The sequence below is a fragment of the Heterodontus francisci genome, chromosome 1 (genome assembly GCF_036365525.1).
Source record: "Heterodontus francisci isolate sHetFra1 chromosome 1, sHetFra1.hap1, whole genome shotgun sequence".
NCBI classification, from domain to species: Eukaryota; Metazoa; Chordata; class Chondrichthyes; order Heterodontiformes; family Heterodontidae; genus Heterodontus; species Heterodontus francisci.
The window spans coordinates 33,674,423-33,689,206 of NC_090371.1; the positions used below are offsets into that span (position 1 = coordinate 33,674,423).

Below are 14,784 nucleotides of genomic sequence, written 5' to 3' on the forward strand. Positions count from 1 at the left end.
TTACAGTGCAGAGATTGATATGCTTAACGTGCTTATTTGAGGCCAAATAGAGTAAAATAAGTTACCCCAATAACCAATAGATGGAAGAACCTCAAAACCTATCATTTCAATCATGCTTCAGGTCTTCTCTCTTAAATCTCCTCCTATTCCTTGGCATCTTCTTTCCTCTGCAAAGCACCTTTAATTACATTCATGGTGCTTTTTAAAAGCACATCATTATTGTTGGCCCAGTTCAGGGACCCTTTTAGTAATGTTTTGGGCCAAGATGATATTTGGGGTAAGCAATAAAACCTGTTTCCAATACTGAAGTGACTTTCCACAGGCACAACCCCTGATGCCATGCAGAATGTCTGTTTTCCTAGAGGTCCTGGTCCGAGGAGGAAGCCATTTGCCAAGCCTGCTGGGGCACTGTGATAAACCATGTTCTGGAAGTTGCTAGCATACTTAGGAACATAGGAATAGAAGCAGGTCATTTGCTCCCACGAAACTGTCCTGCCTGAACTTGAAGAATTACTTTTACTAGAGAGAGAGAAACGTCTTTGCCTAATTTCATCTCAGAAACAGCCAACATTCAGTAAGTTGCACATGGATTGAGGAAAAATGATTCCTCCACCAACAATCCCTGTACAGAATGAAGTAAAATGGGAAGCAGCTTGTACAGTGCGGTTCTACACAAGGATCCTAAGCAATGACTTGCATCGCAGAGGCACCGTGTTTAGATTGGAAAAGAACGTGAATAACCTGTAAATTTTCGCAGCAGTTCTGTGCAAGCTTCCGCCACCGTCTCATCGTCATATCTCTCCATGATGATGGCTTCTTCTCCACAGATCCAACCACTCAGCACATGCCCATACCGCTCAGGTGGGTACAGCACATCAAAACAGCAGATCTTTTTGTACCACAGGTCCGCCGGGTAGGCAAGGCTCTCATTCTCTGCGTCGTCCTCCCAAACAAACTGGATGCTGTTGCATTCGGGGCTCCAGAAGGGCTCCTCGAACTCCAGGAAGATCTTGTCCGTGGTGCTAATGCCCAGCATCTGGATGGCAGAGACCTTCTCTTCGGGGAGGCGTGGGTGAAACATGGTTTCATGGTACTTCTTCAGCACCCCGAGAGACATGGTCACGATTACGTGATCAGCTGGGATGAGCTCACAATCCTCGCATTCCACGTACACCTGGTAGCCCTCCTCCTCTTGGCTGTCAAGGTTGTGGTTCGGGAATGAGCTGTTGATAAAGTGGATTTCCTTGCTGACCGAGTGGTTCCAGTGAATGGATTTGACCGGCTTGTTCAGCTGGATCACCGACTTAGGGATATCGCGCGCCAGGATCTCCACTATGTTAATGAAGCCGCTCGGAATGACATGGTGGGCACCAGGGATTTCTGTCCACTCGCCAAACTCACTAAGGGATACTTCATCCATGCTGTGGCAACTGCTCTCACAGCTTTCAACCTGCCAACAGGAATGAGAAACCATTAAAAACAGGGCCAAACTCTGTCCCACCTACCCAAGGGCACAGTCGGCATAGAGTCAGATAACTGATTCAAACCAACGTGAGAGCATGCAAAGTGGGAGATGGCCATCTGGCCTACTCCTGTCACTGATCATATAAAATCTACCCTGTCATGGACTCAGCCTCTTTTCCACCCATTCAATCTCCTGACTGACAGTTCTGCATCAATACTTCTGAATCCCCAAACAAAACCCCCAGAATATTCAGTCATCTCCACTTCTCCTTTATTCAACCGTGCACTGCTGTATAGTAACAATACAGTAACCAGTGGAGTTTTCCATCATTTCTGTCTATCCCTCTCTCAGCAATGCATCAATCCCATTTCCACCTGTATGTTTATCCAGATCAGTTTTAAAGCAGTGAATGAATTTAGCCTCAAATGTTTTTGCTAGCAGTCTATCCCATATAACCATTGTTCAGAGCTGTTTTTATTCGAACAGAGATTACAGGGTGTGTTGATAGATGTATTTTTAATGATCACCCCTATGCTCGCTGACCTACACTGGCTCCCAGTCCAGCAACGCCTTGATTTTAAAATTCTCACCCTTGTTTTCAAATTCCTCCATGGTCTCACCTCCTCCCTAAATCTGTAATCTCCTCCAGCCTCAGAACCCTCCGAGATATCTGCGCTCCTCTATTTCAGGCCTCGAGCATCCCCGATTTTAATCGCTGCACTCCTGGCAGCCATGCCTTCAGTTGGCAAGGCCCTGAGCTCTGGAGTTCCCTCCCTAAAGCTCGACAACTCTCCCTCTCTTTCTTCCTTTAAGACACTCCTTAAAACCTACCTCTTTGACCAAGCTTTTGGCCATCTGCCCTAATATGTGGCTCGGTGTCTATTTTTGCTTTAATAACATTGTGTGAAGCATATTGGGATGTTTTATTATATTAAGGGTGCTATATAAATATAAGTTGTTGTTGAAGAGGGATGTTTTAGAGTAAATAGAAACAGACAGTGTCCCATGGTTGAGGGGTCCAGTACAAGGGGTATATAGTTATAAGATTAAATGCAAGAGATTTAGAACAGGAGCAGGAGATTTATTTTTTGTAACACAGAGTGTTGCAAGGCTACAGAATGCATTAGCAGAGTTACTGGTTGAAAGCGACTCTGTGGACCTTTAAAAATAGGTTAGCGAAGTGTTTGAAGGGGAGTGAAATAAAGGGATGTGGAAACAGGGCAGGCACAAGGGATTAGGCCTACTGCCTATGTGGAGGGTAGACTAGTTGGGCTGAAATGGTTTGTTTACTATGGAAGGAAAAGGGTGTCTGCCATTCGCTGCTTTCCTGTGATGTAAAAGCCTTTGTAAACAGCTGCTAGCATAGACAGGAGACAGCTGGAGACTTTCACAAAGCTCTGTGAAGAATTTGTTTCCAGGTTTAGCTTAAGGCAGATGGCAGAATTTAAGATTACACAGTGCTTTGAGAAATTCTCTAGAGAATAGATACGGAGATTCACATATTCTGTTACACAAGACTTGAACTTGCAAGACTGACACAGAATATGGTTAAATGAGTTTCCGTTCCTGTTGTTTACTAAAATGTTGGTAATTGTCTTAAAAATATTTATCCATTTTTGACCTGTGTTGCTTTTTAGAAAATTCAATATATAACATTGGCATGATTCGGGGAAAAGTCAATTTATTTTTACAGTTAGAATTCGAAATGCTGACAAAGCAATTTTCCGATAAAGAATCTTTTACACTCCATCTCCACAGGCCAAAGATCAGTCTCCCTTGATGCAAAGAGGATTAGTTAATTTTTCTAGGCTTCATCTTCCCTCATCCCTTTATAATATTAGATTAGACTAGAGAAGTTGGGATTGTTCTCCTTAGAACAGAGAAGATTAAGGGGAGATTTAATAGGTGTTCAAAATCATGAGGGGTTTTAATAGAGTAGATAAGGAGACACTGTTTCCACTGACAGGAGGGTTGGCAGCCAGAGGACATAGATTTTAAGTAACTGACAAAAAAGCCAGAGGAGAGCTGAAGTGATTTTTTTAATGCTGTGAGCTGTTATTATCTGGAATACATTGTGTGAAAGGGCAAAGGAAGCAGATTCAGGAGTAACTTTCAAAAGGAATTGAATCTCTACATAAAAGGGAAAATTTGCAGGGAAAACAGCAGTGGAGTGGAACTCAGTCAAAGTGCCAGCACAGGCATGATGGGCTGAATGGCCTCCTTCTATGTTGTATGATTTTATGATTCTATTTCAAGATGTCTCGTACCTTCAAGAACTGCTGAAGCATTGCCAGCTTCAGCTTCTTGGTGATACCCGAGTCCTCAGGATCAGCTTTGAGGCGCTTACGCACCACATTCCTCGTGAAAACGCCAACACTGTTTTGGCTTTCTGCACCAACTGGCCTTCCCCGTTGGAAGAACTCCTGAGTCAGGTTGTAGACCTATCAAAAGAAGTTAGGAAACTTTAAAAACTTGTGCACAATATCGCCAATAACCTGCTGGACAAAAGCATCATCTTGCGTAACTCTGGAGGACAACAAATAGTGGACTGTACAGAATTAGTGACCTCAGCCAGAGCAGTGTTTGCGGCACTATAGTTGATGTCAATCGTTTTTTTCTTGTTCTTGGCAGGTGGGAAGCATTGCAAGGCAGTATTTGTAGCCCATCCCCAGATGCCCATGAGGTCAATCACACAGTGGGAGATTGAAGTCACATGTAGGCCAGGGGGCTACATGTAGGAAACAACAGGTCTCTTCCCTGAAGTGAGCCAGGCAACAATCTTGACTATAATGTGATCCACATTTGATCGTCTTCTGTTAATCACCAGCTAAAATCATGCATGTCAGGTGATTTTGGTATCCAAAATGTAAAGACCAAGAGGCAATTGCAAGAGAACACTTCTCAGCAAATCGCAGGCCCACAGCCCATAATGAATTATACAGTAAAAGACACTGAGCATTCACAATCTGCGGGGTTGCATTCCCTGTGAGTGATGCTGCCTGCTGAGAGCGATAAACTGCAGAATCACCCCGATGAATTAGAATTAGAATTAGATGTTGCGCCGACCTGTGAAACCATCTGACCTACACTATTCCATTTTCATCCATATGTCTATCCAATGACCACTTAAATGCCCTTAAAGTTGGCGAGTCTACTACTGCTGCAGGCAGGGCGTTCCATGCCCCTACTACTCTCTGAGTAAAGAAACTACCTCTGACATCTGTCCTATATCTATCACCCCTCAACTTAAAGCTATGTCCCCTCGTGTTTGCCATCACCATCCGAGGAAAAAGACTCTCACTATCCACCCTATCTAACCCTCTGATTATCTTATATGTCTCTATTAAGTCACCTCTCCTCCTCCTTCTCTCCAACGAAAACAACCTCAAGTCCCTCAGCCTTTCCTCGTAAGACCTTCCCTCCATACCAGGCAACATCCTAGTAAATCTCCTCTGCACCCTTTCCAAAGCTTCCACATCCTTCCTATAATGCGGTGACCAGAACTGCATGCAATACTCCAGGTGCGGTCTCACCAGAGTTTTGTACAGCTGCAGCATGACCTCGTGGCTCCGAAACTCGATCCCCCTACTAATAAAAGCTAACACACCATATGCCTTCTTAACAGCCCTATTAACCTGGGTAGCAACCTTCAGGGATTTATGTACCTGGACACCAAGATCTCTCTGTTCATCTACACTACCAAGAATCTTCCCATTAGCCCAGTACTCTGCATTCCTGTTACTCCTTCCAAAGTGAATCACCTCACACTTTTCCGCATTAAACTCCATTTGCCATCTCTCAGCCCAGCTCTGCAGCCTATCTATGTCCCTCTGTACCCTACCACACCCTTCGACACTATCCACAACTCCACCGACCTTAGTGTCATCCGCAAATTTACTAACCCACCCTTCGACACTCTCTTCCAGGTCATTTATAAAAATGACAAACAGCAGTGGCCCCAAAACAGATCCTTGCGGTACACCACTAGTAACTAAACTCCAGGATGAACATTTGCCATCAATCACCACCCTCTGTCTTCTTCCAGTTAGCCAATTTCTGATCCAAAGCTCTAAATCACCTTCAACCCCATACTTCCGTATTTTCTGCAATAGCCTACCGTGGGGAACCTTATCAAACGCCTTACTGAAATCCATATACACCACATCCACTGCTTTACCCTCATCCACCAGTTTGTCACCTTCTCGAAAAACTCAATAAGGTTTGTGAGGCACGACCTACCCTTCAGAAAACCGTGCTGACTATCGCTAATGAACTTATTCTTCTCTAGATGATTATAAATCCTGTCTCTTATAACCTTTTCCAACATTTTACCCACAACCGAAGTAAGGCTCACAGGTCTATAATTACCAAGGCTGTCTCTACTCCCCTTCTTGAACAAGGGGACAACATTTGCAATCCTCCAGTCTTCCGGCACTATTCCTGTCGACAATGACGACATAAAGATCAAGGACAAAGGCTCTGCAATCTCCTCCCTAGCTTCCCAGAGAATCCTAGGATAAATCCCATCTGGCCCAGGGGACTTATCTATTTTCACACTTTCCAAAATTGCTAACACCTCCTCCTTGTGAACCTCAATCCCATCTCGCCTAGTAGCCTGAATCTCAGTATTCTCCTCGACAACATTTTCTTTCTCTACTGTAAATACTGACGCAAAATATTCATTTAACACTTCCCCTATCTCCTCTGATTCCACACACAACTTCCCACTACTATCCTTGATTGGCCCTAATCTAACTCTAGTCATTCTTTTATTCCTGATATACCTATAGAAAGCCTTAGGGTTTTCCCTGATCCTATCCGCCAATGACTTCTCGTGTCCTCTCCTTGCTCTTCTTAGCTCTCCCTTTAGATCCTTCCTGGCTAGCTTGTAACTCTCAAGTGCCCTAACTGAGCCTTCACGTCTCATCCTAACATAAGCCTTCTTCTTCCTCTTGACAAGCGCTTCAACTTCTTTAGTAAACCACGGCTCCCTCGCTCGACAACTTCCTCCCTGCCTGACAGGTACATACTTATCAAGGACACGCAGTAGCTGCTCCTTGAATAAGCTCCACATTTCGATTGTTCCCATCCCCTGCAGTTTCCTTCCCCATCCTACGCATCCTAAATCTTGCCTAATCGCATCATAATTTCCTTTCCCCCAGCTATAATTCTTGCCCTGCGGTATATACCTGTCCCTGCCCATCGCTAAGGTAAACCTAACCGAATTGTGATCACTATCACCAAAGTGCTCACCTACATCTAAATCTGACACCTGGCCGGGTTCATTACCCAGTACCAAATCCAATGTGGCATCGCCCCTGGTTGGCCTGTCTACATACATGAGGTATGGCCACCTGGGTGAAGTACCCAGGAGATCAGTCTGCCAAACCATATTACATCAACTCATCCAGGGACAGAGGGGTGAAAATTGGGGAGCAGGGGTAGGTGGAGTTTAAAAAAGGGGGAAAATGTTTGCTCCATTGTACAAATTTATGGTGTTTGGAGATGAATTTCAGAAACAACCATGACTAAAGAAGTCTTGCATCCTGAACAGGTATGCAGGATATTATTTAAGATAGTCACTAATAAATCCAATAAGGAGAAACTTCTTTACTCAGAGAATGCTGAGAATGAAACTCGCTACCACATGGAGTAGTTGAGTCCTATAGCAAAGATGCATTTTCGGGGATGCTAGAGAAGCAGGTGAGGGTGAAAGGAACAGAAGTCTATGTAGATAGGGTGAAATGAAGTAAATAGAGCAGGACGTGGCTCATGTGGAGCATACATCTTGGCATAGTTGTGCCAAATGTCCTGTTTCTGTTCTGTTCTATATAATTCAATTTACACTGATTTCTTTCCAATTTTGGGGTCCTCATTCCTAACTCCCTACTTTAGCTGGGAGATTGACCATTGTGATTCATGAAATCAGGCGCTGTGTTCAACTGCACCATTCCATAATTACCTGTCAGCCCTGACTACCCCTACCAACTGCAATATTAATTAAGCATCAAAAAAGCTAATTAGGGAAGAAAACAACCTCCTCTTTCTAAGCCTGTCAATCTGCATTTTTTTATTCTTTCATGGGATGTGAGCGTCACTGGCAAGACCAGCATTTGTTGCCCATCCCGAATTTCCCTTGAGGAGGTGGTGGTGAATTGCCTTCTTCAACCACTGCAGTCCATACGGTGTAGATACACCCGCAGTGCTGTTAGGAAGGGAGTTCCAGGTTTTTGACCCAGCGACAGAATCCTAGAACTCCCTCCCTAACAACACTGTGGGCGTACCTACAGCACACAGACTACAGCGGTTCAAGAACGCAGCTCACCACCACCTTCTCAAGGGCAATTAGCAATGGGCAACAAAGGTTTAAATGTGTATACCAGTGTGCATTGTTTTTAAATATGTTTTGACAGACCTGAGTAGGGATTAGCAAATTCAGACTTTATTTGCTTTTCCCTTTGCTTTTTATTTGCTCTAGACTATTAATGCGACCTTTTCAAAGCATTAAAGCCCACCAAAGCTATTCCTAAAAATCAAGGTTTTCATTGAGGAAAATACTTGGTTAAAAATTTGAAAACATGTGAAGATGCATTCTAAACATCAATAAATCCTCTTATGTCACCCAGCTTAGAATTTTTCTAATTAGTTCTGAGAATCATGCAATAGGAGAAAATACTAGTTAGCCTTTGGCATTCAAGGGTGAGGGACTTGAGCTATGTGGAGACACTAGAGAGGCTGAGATTGTTCTCCTTACAGCAGAGAAGGTGAAGGAATGATTTAATGGAGATGTTCAAAATTATGAACTGTTTTGATTGAGTAGATATGGAGAAGCTGATTACACAGGCAGGAGGGCTAGACAGACATGTTTAAACTAACTGACAAAAATACCAGAGGTGAGATGAGGAGATTTTTTTATGTTACTACCACGTGGAATGCACTGTCTGAAAGGATGCTGGAAGCATAGAATCATAGAATGGTTACAGCATGAAGGAGGCCATTTGGCCCGACATGTCTGTGCTGGCATTCTGCAAGAGCAACTCACCTAGTCCCACTCGCCTGCCTTTTCCCCGTAGCCCTGCAAATTTTTTATCTTCAGATAATTATCCAGTTCTCTTCTGAAAACCGTGATTGAATCTGCCTCCACCACACTCTCAGGCAGTGCTTTCCAGATCCTATCCACTCGCTGCGTAAATAAGTTTTTCTTCATGTCGCCGTTGCTTCTTTTGTCAGTCACCTTCAATCAGTGTCCGGTTCTGGAACCTTTAGACAAGGGAAACAGTTTCTCCCTATTTACTCTGTCCAGACTCCTCATGATTTTGGACACCTCTATTAAATCCAGAATTGGACACAATACTCCAGTTGAGGCCAAACCAGTGTTTTATACGGGTTTATCATAACTTCCTTGTTCTTGTACTCTATGCCCCTATTTATAAAGCCCAGCATCCCAAATGCTTTATTAACCACTTTCTCAACCTGTCCTGCAACCTTCAATGATTTGTGCACACAAACCCCCAGGTCCTTCTGCTTCTGAACCCTCTTCAGAATTGTAACCTTTATTTTTTTTTATATATTCATTCAGGGTATGTGGGCGACGCTGGCCAGGCCAGCATTTATTGCCCATCCCTAATTGCCCTTGAGAAGGTGGTGGTGAGCTGCCTTCTTGAACCGCTGCAGTCCTTTTGGGGTAGATATACCCACAGTGCTGTTAGGAAGTGAGTTCCAGGATTTTGACCCAGCGACAGTGAAGGAACAGCGATATAGTTCCAAGTCAGGATGGTGTGTGACTTGGAGGGGAACTTGCAGGTGGTGGTATTCCCATGCATTTGCTGCCCTTGTCCTTCTAATTGGTAGAGGTCGCGGGTTTGGAAGGTGCTGTCTAAGGAGCCTTGGTGCATTGCTGCAGTACATCTTGTAGATGCGACACACTGCTGCCACTGTGCGTCGGTGGTGGAGGGAGTGAATGTTTGTAGATGGGGTGCCAATCAAGCGGGCTGCTTTGTCCTGGATGGTGTCGAGCTTCTTGAGTGTTGTTGGAGCTGCACCCATCCAGGCAAGTGGAGAGTATTCCATCACACTCCTGACTTGTGCCTTGTAGATGGTGGACAGGCTTTGGGGAGTCAGGAGGTGAGTTACTCATCTCAGGATTCCTTGCCTCTGACCTGCTCTTGTAGCCACGGTATTTATATGGCTACTCCATTTCAGTTTCTGGTCAATGGTAACCCCTAGGATGTTGACAGTGGGGGATTCAGCGATGGTAATGCTGTTGAATGTCAAGGGGAGATGGTTAGATTCTCTCTTGTTGGAGATGGTCATTGCCTGGCACTTGTGTGGCGCGAATGTTACTTGCCACTTATCAGCCCAAGCCTGGATATTGTCCAGGTCTTGCTGCATTTCTACACGGACTGCTTCAGTATCTGAGGAGTCACGAATGGTGCTGAACATTGTGCAATCATCAGCGAACATCCCCACTTCAGACCTTCTGATTGAAGGAAGGTCATTGATGAAGCAGCTGAAGATGGTTGGGCCCAGGACACTACCCTGAGGAACTCCTGCAGTGGCCTCCTGGAGCTCAGATGATTGACCTCCAACAACCACAACCATCTTCCTTTGTGCTAGGTATGACTCCAGCCAGCCAAGGGTTTTTCCCCTGATTCCCATTGACCGGGCTCGGGCTCCTTGCTGCCATATTCGGTCAAATGCTGCCTTGATGTCAAGGGCAGTCACTCGCACCTCACCTCTTGAGTTCAGCTTTTTTGTCCATGTTTGAACCAAGGCTGTAATGAGGTCAGGAGCTGAGTGGCTCTGGCAGAACCTAAACTGAGCGTCACTGAGCAGGTTATTGCTAAGCAAGTGCCGCTTGATGGTGCCGCTTGACACCTTCCATCACTTTAGTGATAATTGATTGGTAATTGGCTGGGTTAGACTTGTCCTGCTTTTTGTACAGGACATGCCTGGGCAATTTTCGGGTAGATGCCAGTGTTGTAGCTATACTGGAACAGCTTGGCTCGGGGCGCAGCAAGTTCTGGAGCACAGGTCTTCAGTACTATTGCCAGAATATTGTCGGGGCCCATAGCCTTTGCAGTGTCCAGTGCCTTCAGTCGTTTCTTAATATCACGCGGAGTGAATCGAATTGGCTGAAGACTAGCACCTGTGATGCTGGGGGCTTCAGGAGGAGGCCAAGATGGATCATCCACTCGGCACTTCTGGCTGAAGATTGTTGCAAATGCTTCACCACTATCTTTTGCACTGATGTGCTGGGCTCCCCCATCATTGAGCATGGGGATATTTGTGGAGCCTCTTCCTCCTGTTATGTTCATGGCCATCATTGGATTAGCTATTTTTTCTCCTTAATTCCAGACTTGTTACCTCTAATCAAATTCCACCATCTATCATGGTGCGATTTGAACCCATGTCCCCAGTGCAATACTCTGAGCGTGTAAGTTACTAGTATCAGTGACAATACCACTACGCCACCACCTTTGCTCATTACTACTCCGATCATGGTTTAAAGAAGACACGAACATCTCTAAGTCTACATCAGCATCACAAACCAGAGAATTTTGCTTTTTGTAGAGTTGGGATTTTATTGTCGTTGAAGGCATAAGTTTTTCTTTCAGGAAATGGGCCACTTGGGGAGGTGCCATTTGAACATTTATTCCAGTCAGAGGTCTGGGTTGTACAGCCTGCTGAGGCTGGTCATTCAGAAGTTGTTCAGCCCACTCCGGCAACTTGTGTTCGGATCCCCTTTTGGACAGTCAGACAGAAGCAAGGAGATTCATGGGTGAGAAATGGAGGAAGGAGAAGGTTTCTGTCTGACAACACCTGAGCAAAGAACCCTTGAGATGTTTTTCTATGTTAAAGATGCTTTAAAGATGCTTTATAGATGTAGGTTGTTGTGTCACCATCTGTACTGTGCCCTCTCTCTAGCTAATGAAGAAACATGGAGATTAGCCTCTTCCCACAACAGGAAGAATCCTTGTGCTAAGCAATCTCTAACAGTGAGAAAAGGGACAGCTTCTTTAACACAATGCTGGATTCATATCTGGTCAGGATTAGCACTGAGGAGGATGAAAAGAAGTGCAGCCATTGACAAACTGCATACACTGGTAAGGGATGAACAATGTAAACTGTAATGTTACATTATTGTGGAGTTTCCCATCAGTTATCCTTGGGGGATCAGGGAGAAACTTCAAAAAGCAGCACCTTCATTGACGGGCTATCTGCAGTTATCCATTTCCTTCAACAGACTAAACACATTGGAGAAGGTTCACAACAGGATAAATTGTATGTGGCTTTTTGGAAGAAAGTGGGCTCAATGGCTCAAAGTCACCTGTTTTCATTCCAAGCGTTACATGCTGAAAGGATCTTTTTAAATAAACAAAATGGTTTTTAAATTTTGATCCTCTAAATGATAAATCCCACTGTTAGAAGTCTGGAAGAAATGTACAGTATTATGCACTGCATGTTTATAAAAGACTGCGATAAGATCTCACCTCGTTGTATACATCGCTGAATTCCTCAACGACATCCTTAGGTATTCTCTGACCACTGCTGGTGCAGTAGTGTGCCACCCCATTTTTGGAGTAGAAACTGATGCGGCCAATACTTCGCTCCCCATCTGTAGTTTCTTCAAGGAGACCATGATCTTCTGCTAGCTGATAAATCGGGTTCCCATGAGCACCGTGAATCCAAGTTGCCCCAAGGTCAAATGTAGCACAGCCTAAGCAAAGAATAGTTTTTATATGTTATTTTAAATAATGTAAAATGAGGTTTTTATACATGGCATATCTAAAATAAACTTTGTGAGAGGGCACAAGAGAATTCCTTGTGCGCAGTTTAAAAAGGATATCATAGGAACATAGGAAGATAGGAACAGAAGTAGGCCATTCAGCCCCTTTAAGCCTGACCTGCCATTCAATGAGATCATGGCTGATCACTCAGATAGGTTCACCATCTTGCCACAGAAGCTCTGATTTAGAACACTGTGTTGGTCAGGTGATCAGTCTGAGTGGGCCTCAACAGAAATGTCCCACCCATGTATCACTCGGTGAGGTTTTATCAAAGTGAATTTCTTATATGGTTAAAGAAAAGCTTTTTTTATATAATCTTTAAAAATGATTTTTTTTCAAGAAATGATCTTGTGTAGATGCTGTAATGGAAAGATGGTAAGGTTGGAACTTTGGAGAGATGAGATCAGTTGGGCTCAAGGCCTTGTTCATTCAAATTTATCATGTGATCTTGTGAGAAAAAGTTGCTAACCATCATTTTCAAAGTGATCTGTTGATCAACTTAAGCTCAATCAAGTGCCAGCTGTCGCTCACTGGGTAGCACTCTGACCTCTGAACTCAGTAGGTTTGGGTTCATAGCCCCACTCCAGAGACTTTTTTTTTATTCATTCATGGGATGTAGGCGTCGCTGGCCAGGCCAGCATTTACTGCCCATCCTAATTGCCCTTGAGAAGGTGGTGGTGGGCTGCCTTCTTGAACCGCTGCAGTCCATGTAGGGTAGGTACACCCACAATGCGGTTAGGAAGTGAGTTCCAGGATTTTGACCCAGTGACAGTGAAGGAACGGCGATATAGGTCCAAGTCAGGATGGTGTGTGACTTGGAGGGGAACTTGCAGGTGGTGGTGTTCCCATGTATTTGCCCTTGTCCTGCTAGTTGGTAGAGGTCGCGGATTTGGAAGGTACATAATCCAGGCTGACACTTGCAGTGCAGTACTGAGGGAGTACTGCCCTGGTGGATGTGCAGTCTCTCAGATGAAATGTTAAACCAAGGCCCATCTGCCCTCTCAGCTCAATGTAAAAGAACCCATGGTACTATTTCAAACAGGAGCAGGGTAGTTCTCCCTTGTGTTCTGGTCACAAAAAAGAAATTATCTAATGATTATTTCATTGCTGTTTGTGGGAGCTTGCGGTGCAAAAATTGGCAAGTGTGTTTTCTATGTGATACTTCATTGGCTATTAAGCACTTTGGGGTGCCCTGACATTATGAAAAGTGCTATAGAAATAAAAGACATTTGTTCAATGCTCCTTTTCAGGATGGAGCAGAAAACAATGCACACTCTCAGAGCAGGCATTGGACATATAGCTGCACCATAGCTGAGAAAGAATTACACGTCTGATAAAGGCAGGCAGCAACTTATAGTGTTGGTTGTCTGCAGGTAATTGTTTTCTAATTTCTCATTTTCTTCCATTTAGTTTTAAAATTAAGGGAGAGCTTTAATGCATAAAACATAAATATTTAATTGCCACTTTTATACTGGCCTTCACTAATGCTATTTACACATCCCCATGAAAAATACACAGACTAAAATCCATTGAACAATGTGCCAGGCCTCCACTATTTCCAGGAGCTGCCTCATTGCCTTGTAAGGAGTGAAACCTTTATCTTCCCTTTAAGGTGATCAAGATATTTATAATAATTAAGGTGGTAGATAGGGAATGAGTCCTCTAGTAGGGGAGTCCGGAATGGGGACATAACCTTAGAATTCAAGTTAAACCTATTAGATGATCCAGGGTAAAGTTTGTGAGAATGAAGAATGCAGTGCCCCAGATGTAGAATCAACTGAGATGTTACACTGATTTTACAGTGCAGAAACAGGCCATTTGGGCCAACTGGTCTACGCTTGTTTTTATGCTCCATTCAAGCCTCCTCCCATTCCACTTCATCTAACACTATCAGCATAACTTTATATTCTTTGCTCCATCTTGTTTATCGAGTTAGCAAGTTCCACATTCTCTGGGTAATGATGTTTCTCCTGAATTCCTTATTGGATTTATTCATAATCTTATATTTATGGCCCCCAAGTTTAGGAGAGAAATAGATATTTACTTGGAAAGTAATGGTATTGGGGGGGGGGAATAAAATGGGTAATTTGGCAAATTGTGTGCTTCCAATGAGAAGCTGTGCTTACAAGGAATGTAGATCAGAGAATTAAAGTTTTCATGTTGCTGCTCTATCTCCAACACCATTCCTTGTCAGTGCAGCATCCCACTGGGAGTGTGGCTATCTCAAATTGGGCCTATGGAAAAAGGGCAGGGTTCAAGATAGAGTTACCATGGTTAACAAAATAATGGAACAGGTTTGTTGGGCCTACTTCTGTTACAGTGTTCCTAAAATGGTGGCCATATTTGCCCACATAACCATGATGACCATACTGTAGCAAAGCACTTTTTTAATTCATTCTTGGTCTTTGGACATCACTGGCATTTATTGCTCATCCCTAGTTGCCCTTGAGGAGATGATGGAGGGCCTTCTTGAATCGCTGCACTCCATATGGTGCTCCTACACTGCTGTTAGGGAGGGAGTTCCAGGAT

At 44.0% G+C, this 14,784-nt stretch overlaps 1 protein-coding gene across 2 annotated transcripts in view; it reads right to left on the bottom strand.

Annotated features, from left to right (window-relative positions):
- The window catches only part of smox (spermine oxidase), a 52,009-nt gene that overhangs the window by 16,495 nt on the left and 20,730 nt on the right, over nucleotides 1-14,784 (bottom strand). For both annotated transcript variants that reach the window (XM_068028808.1, XM_068028815.1), the window contains exons 3-5: nucleotides 11,959-12,185; nucleotides 3,733-3,906; nucleotides 742-1,450 (exon numbers count right to left, since the gene is read on the bottom strand). In XM_068028808.1, coding sequence (XP_067884909.1) covers nucleotides 742-1,450; nucleotides 3,733-3,906; nucleotides 11,959-12,185 — 1,110 coding nt within the window. The remainder of the gene's footprint in view (nucleotides 1-741; nucleotides 1,451-3,732; nucleotides 3,907-11,958; nucleotides 12,186-14,784) is intronic.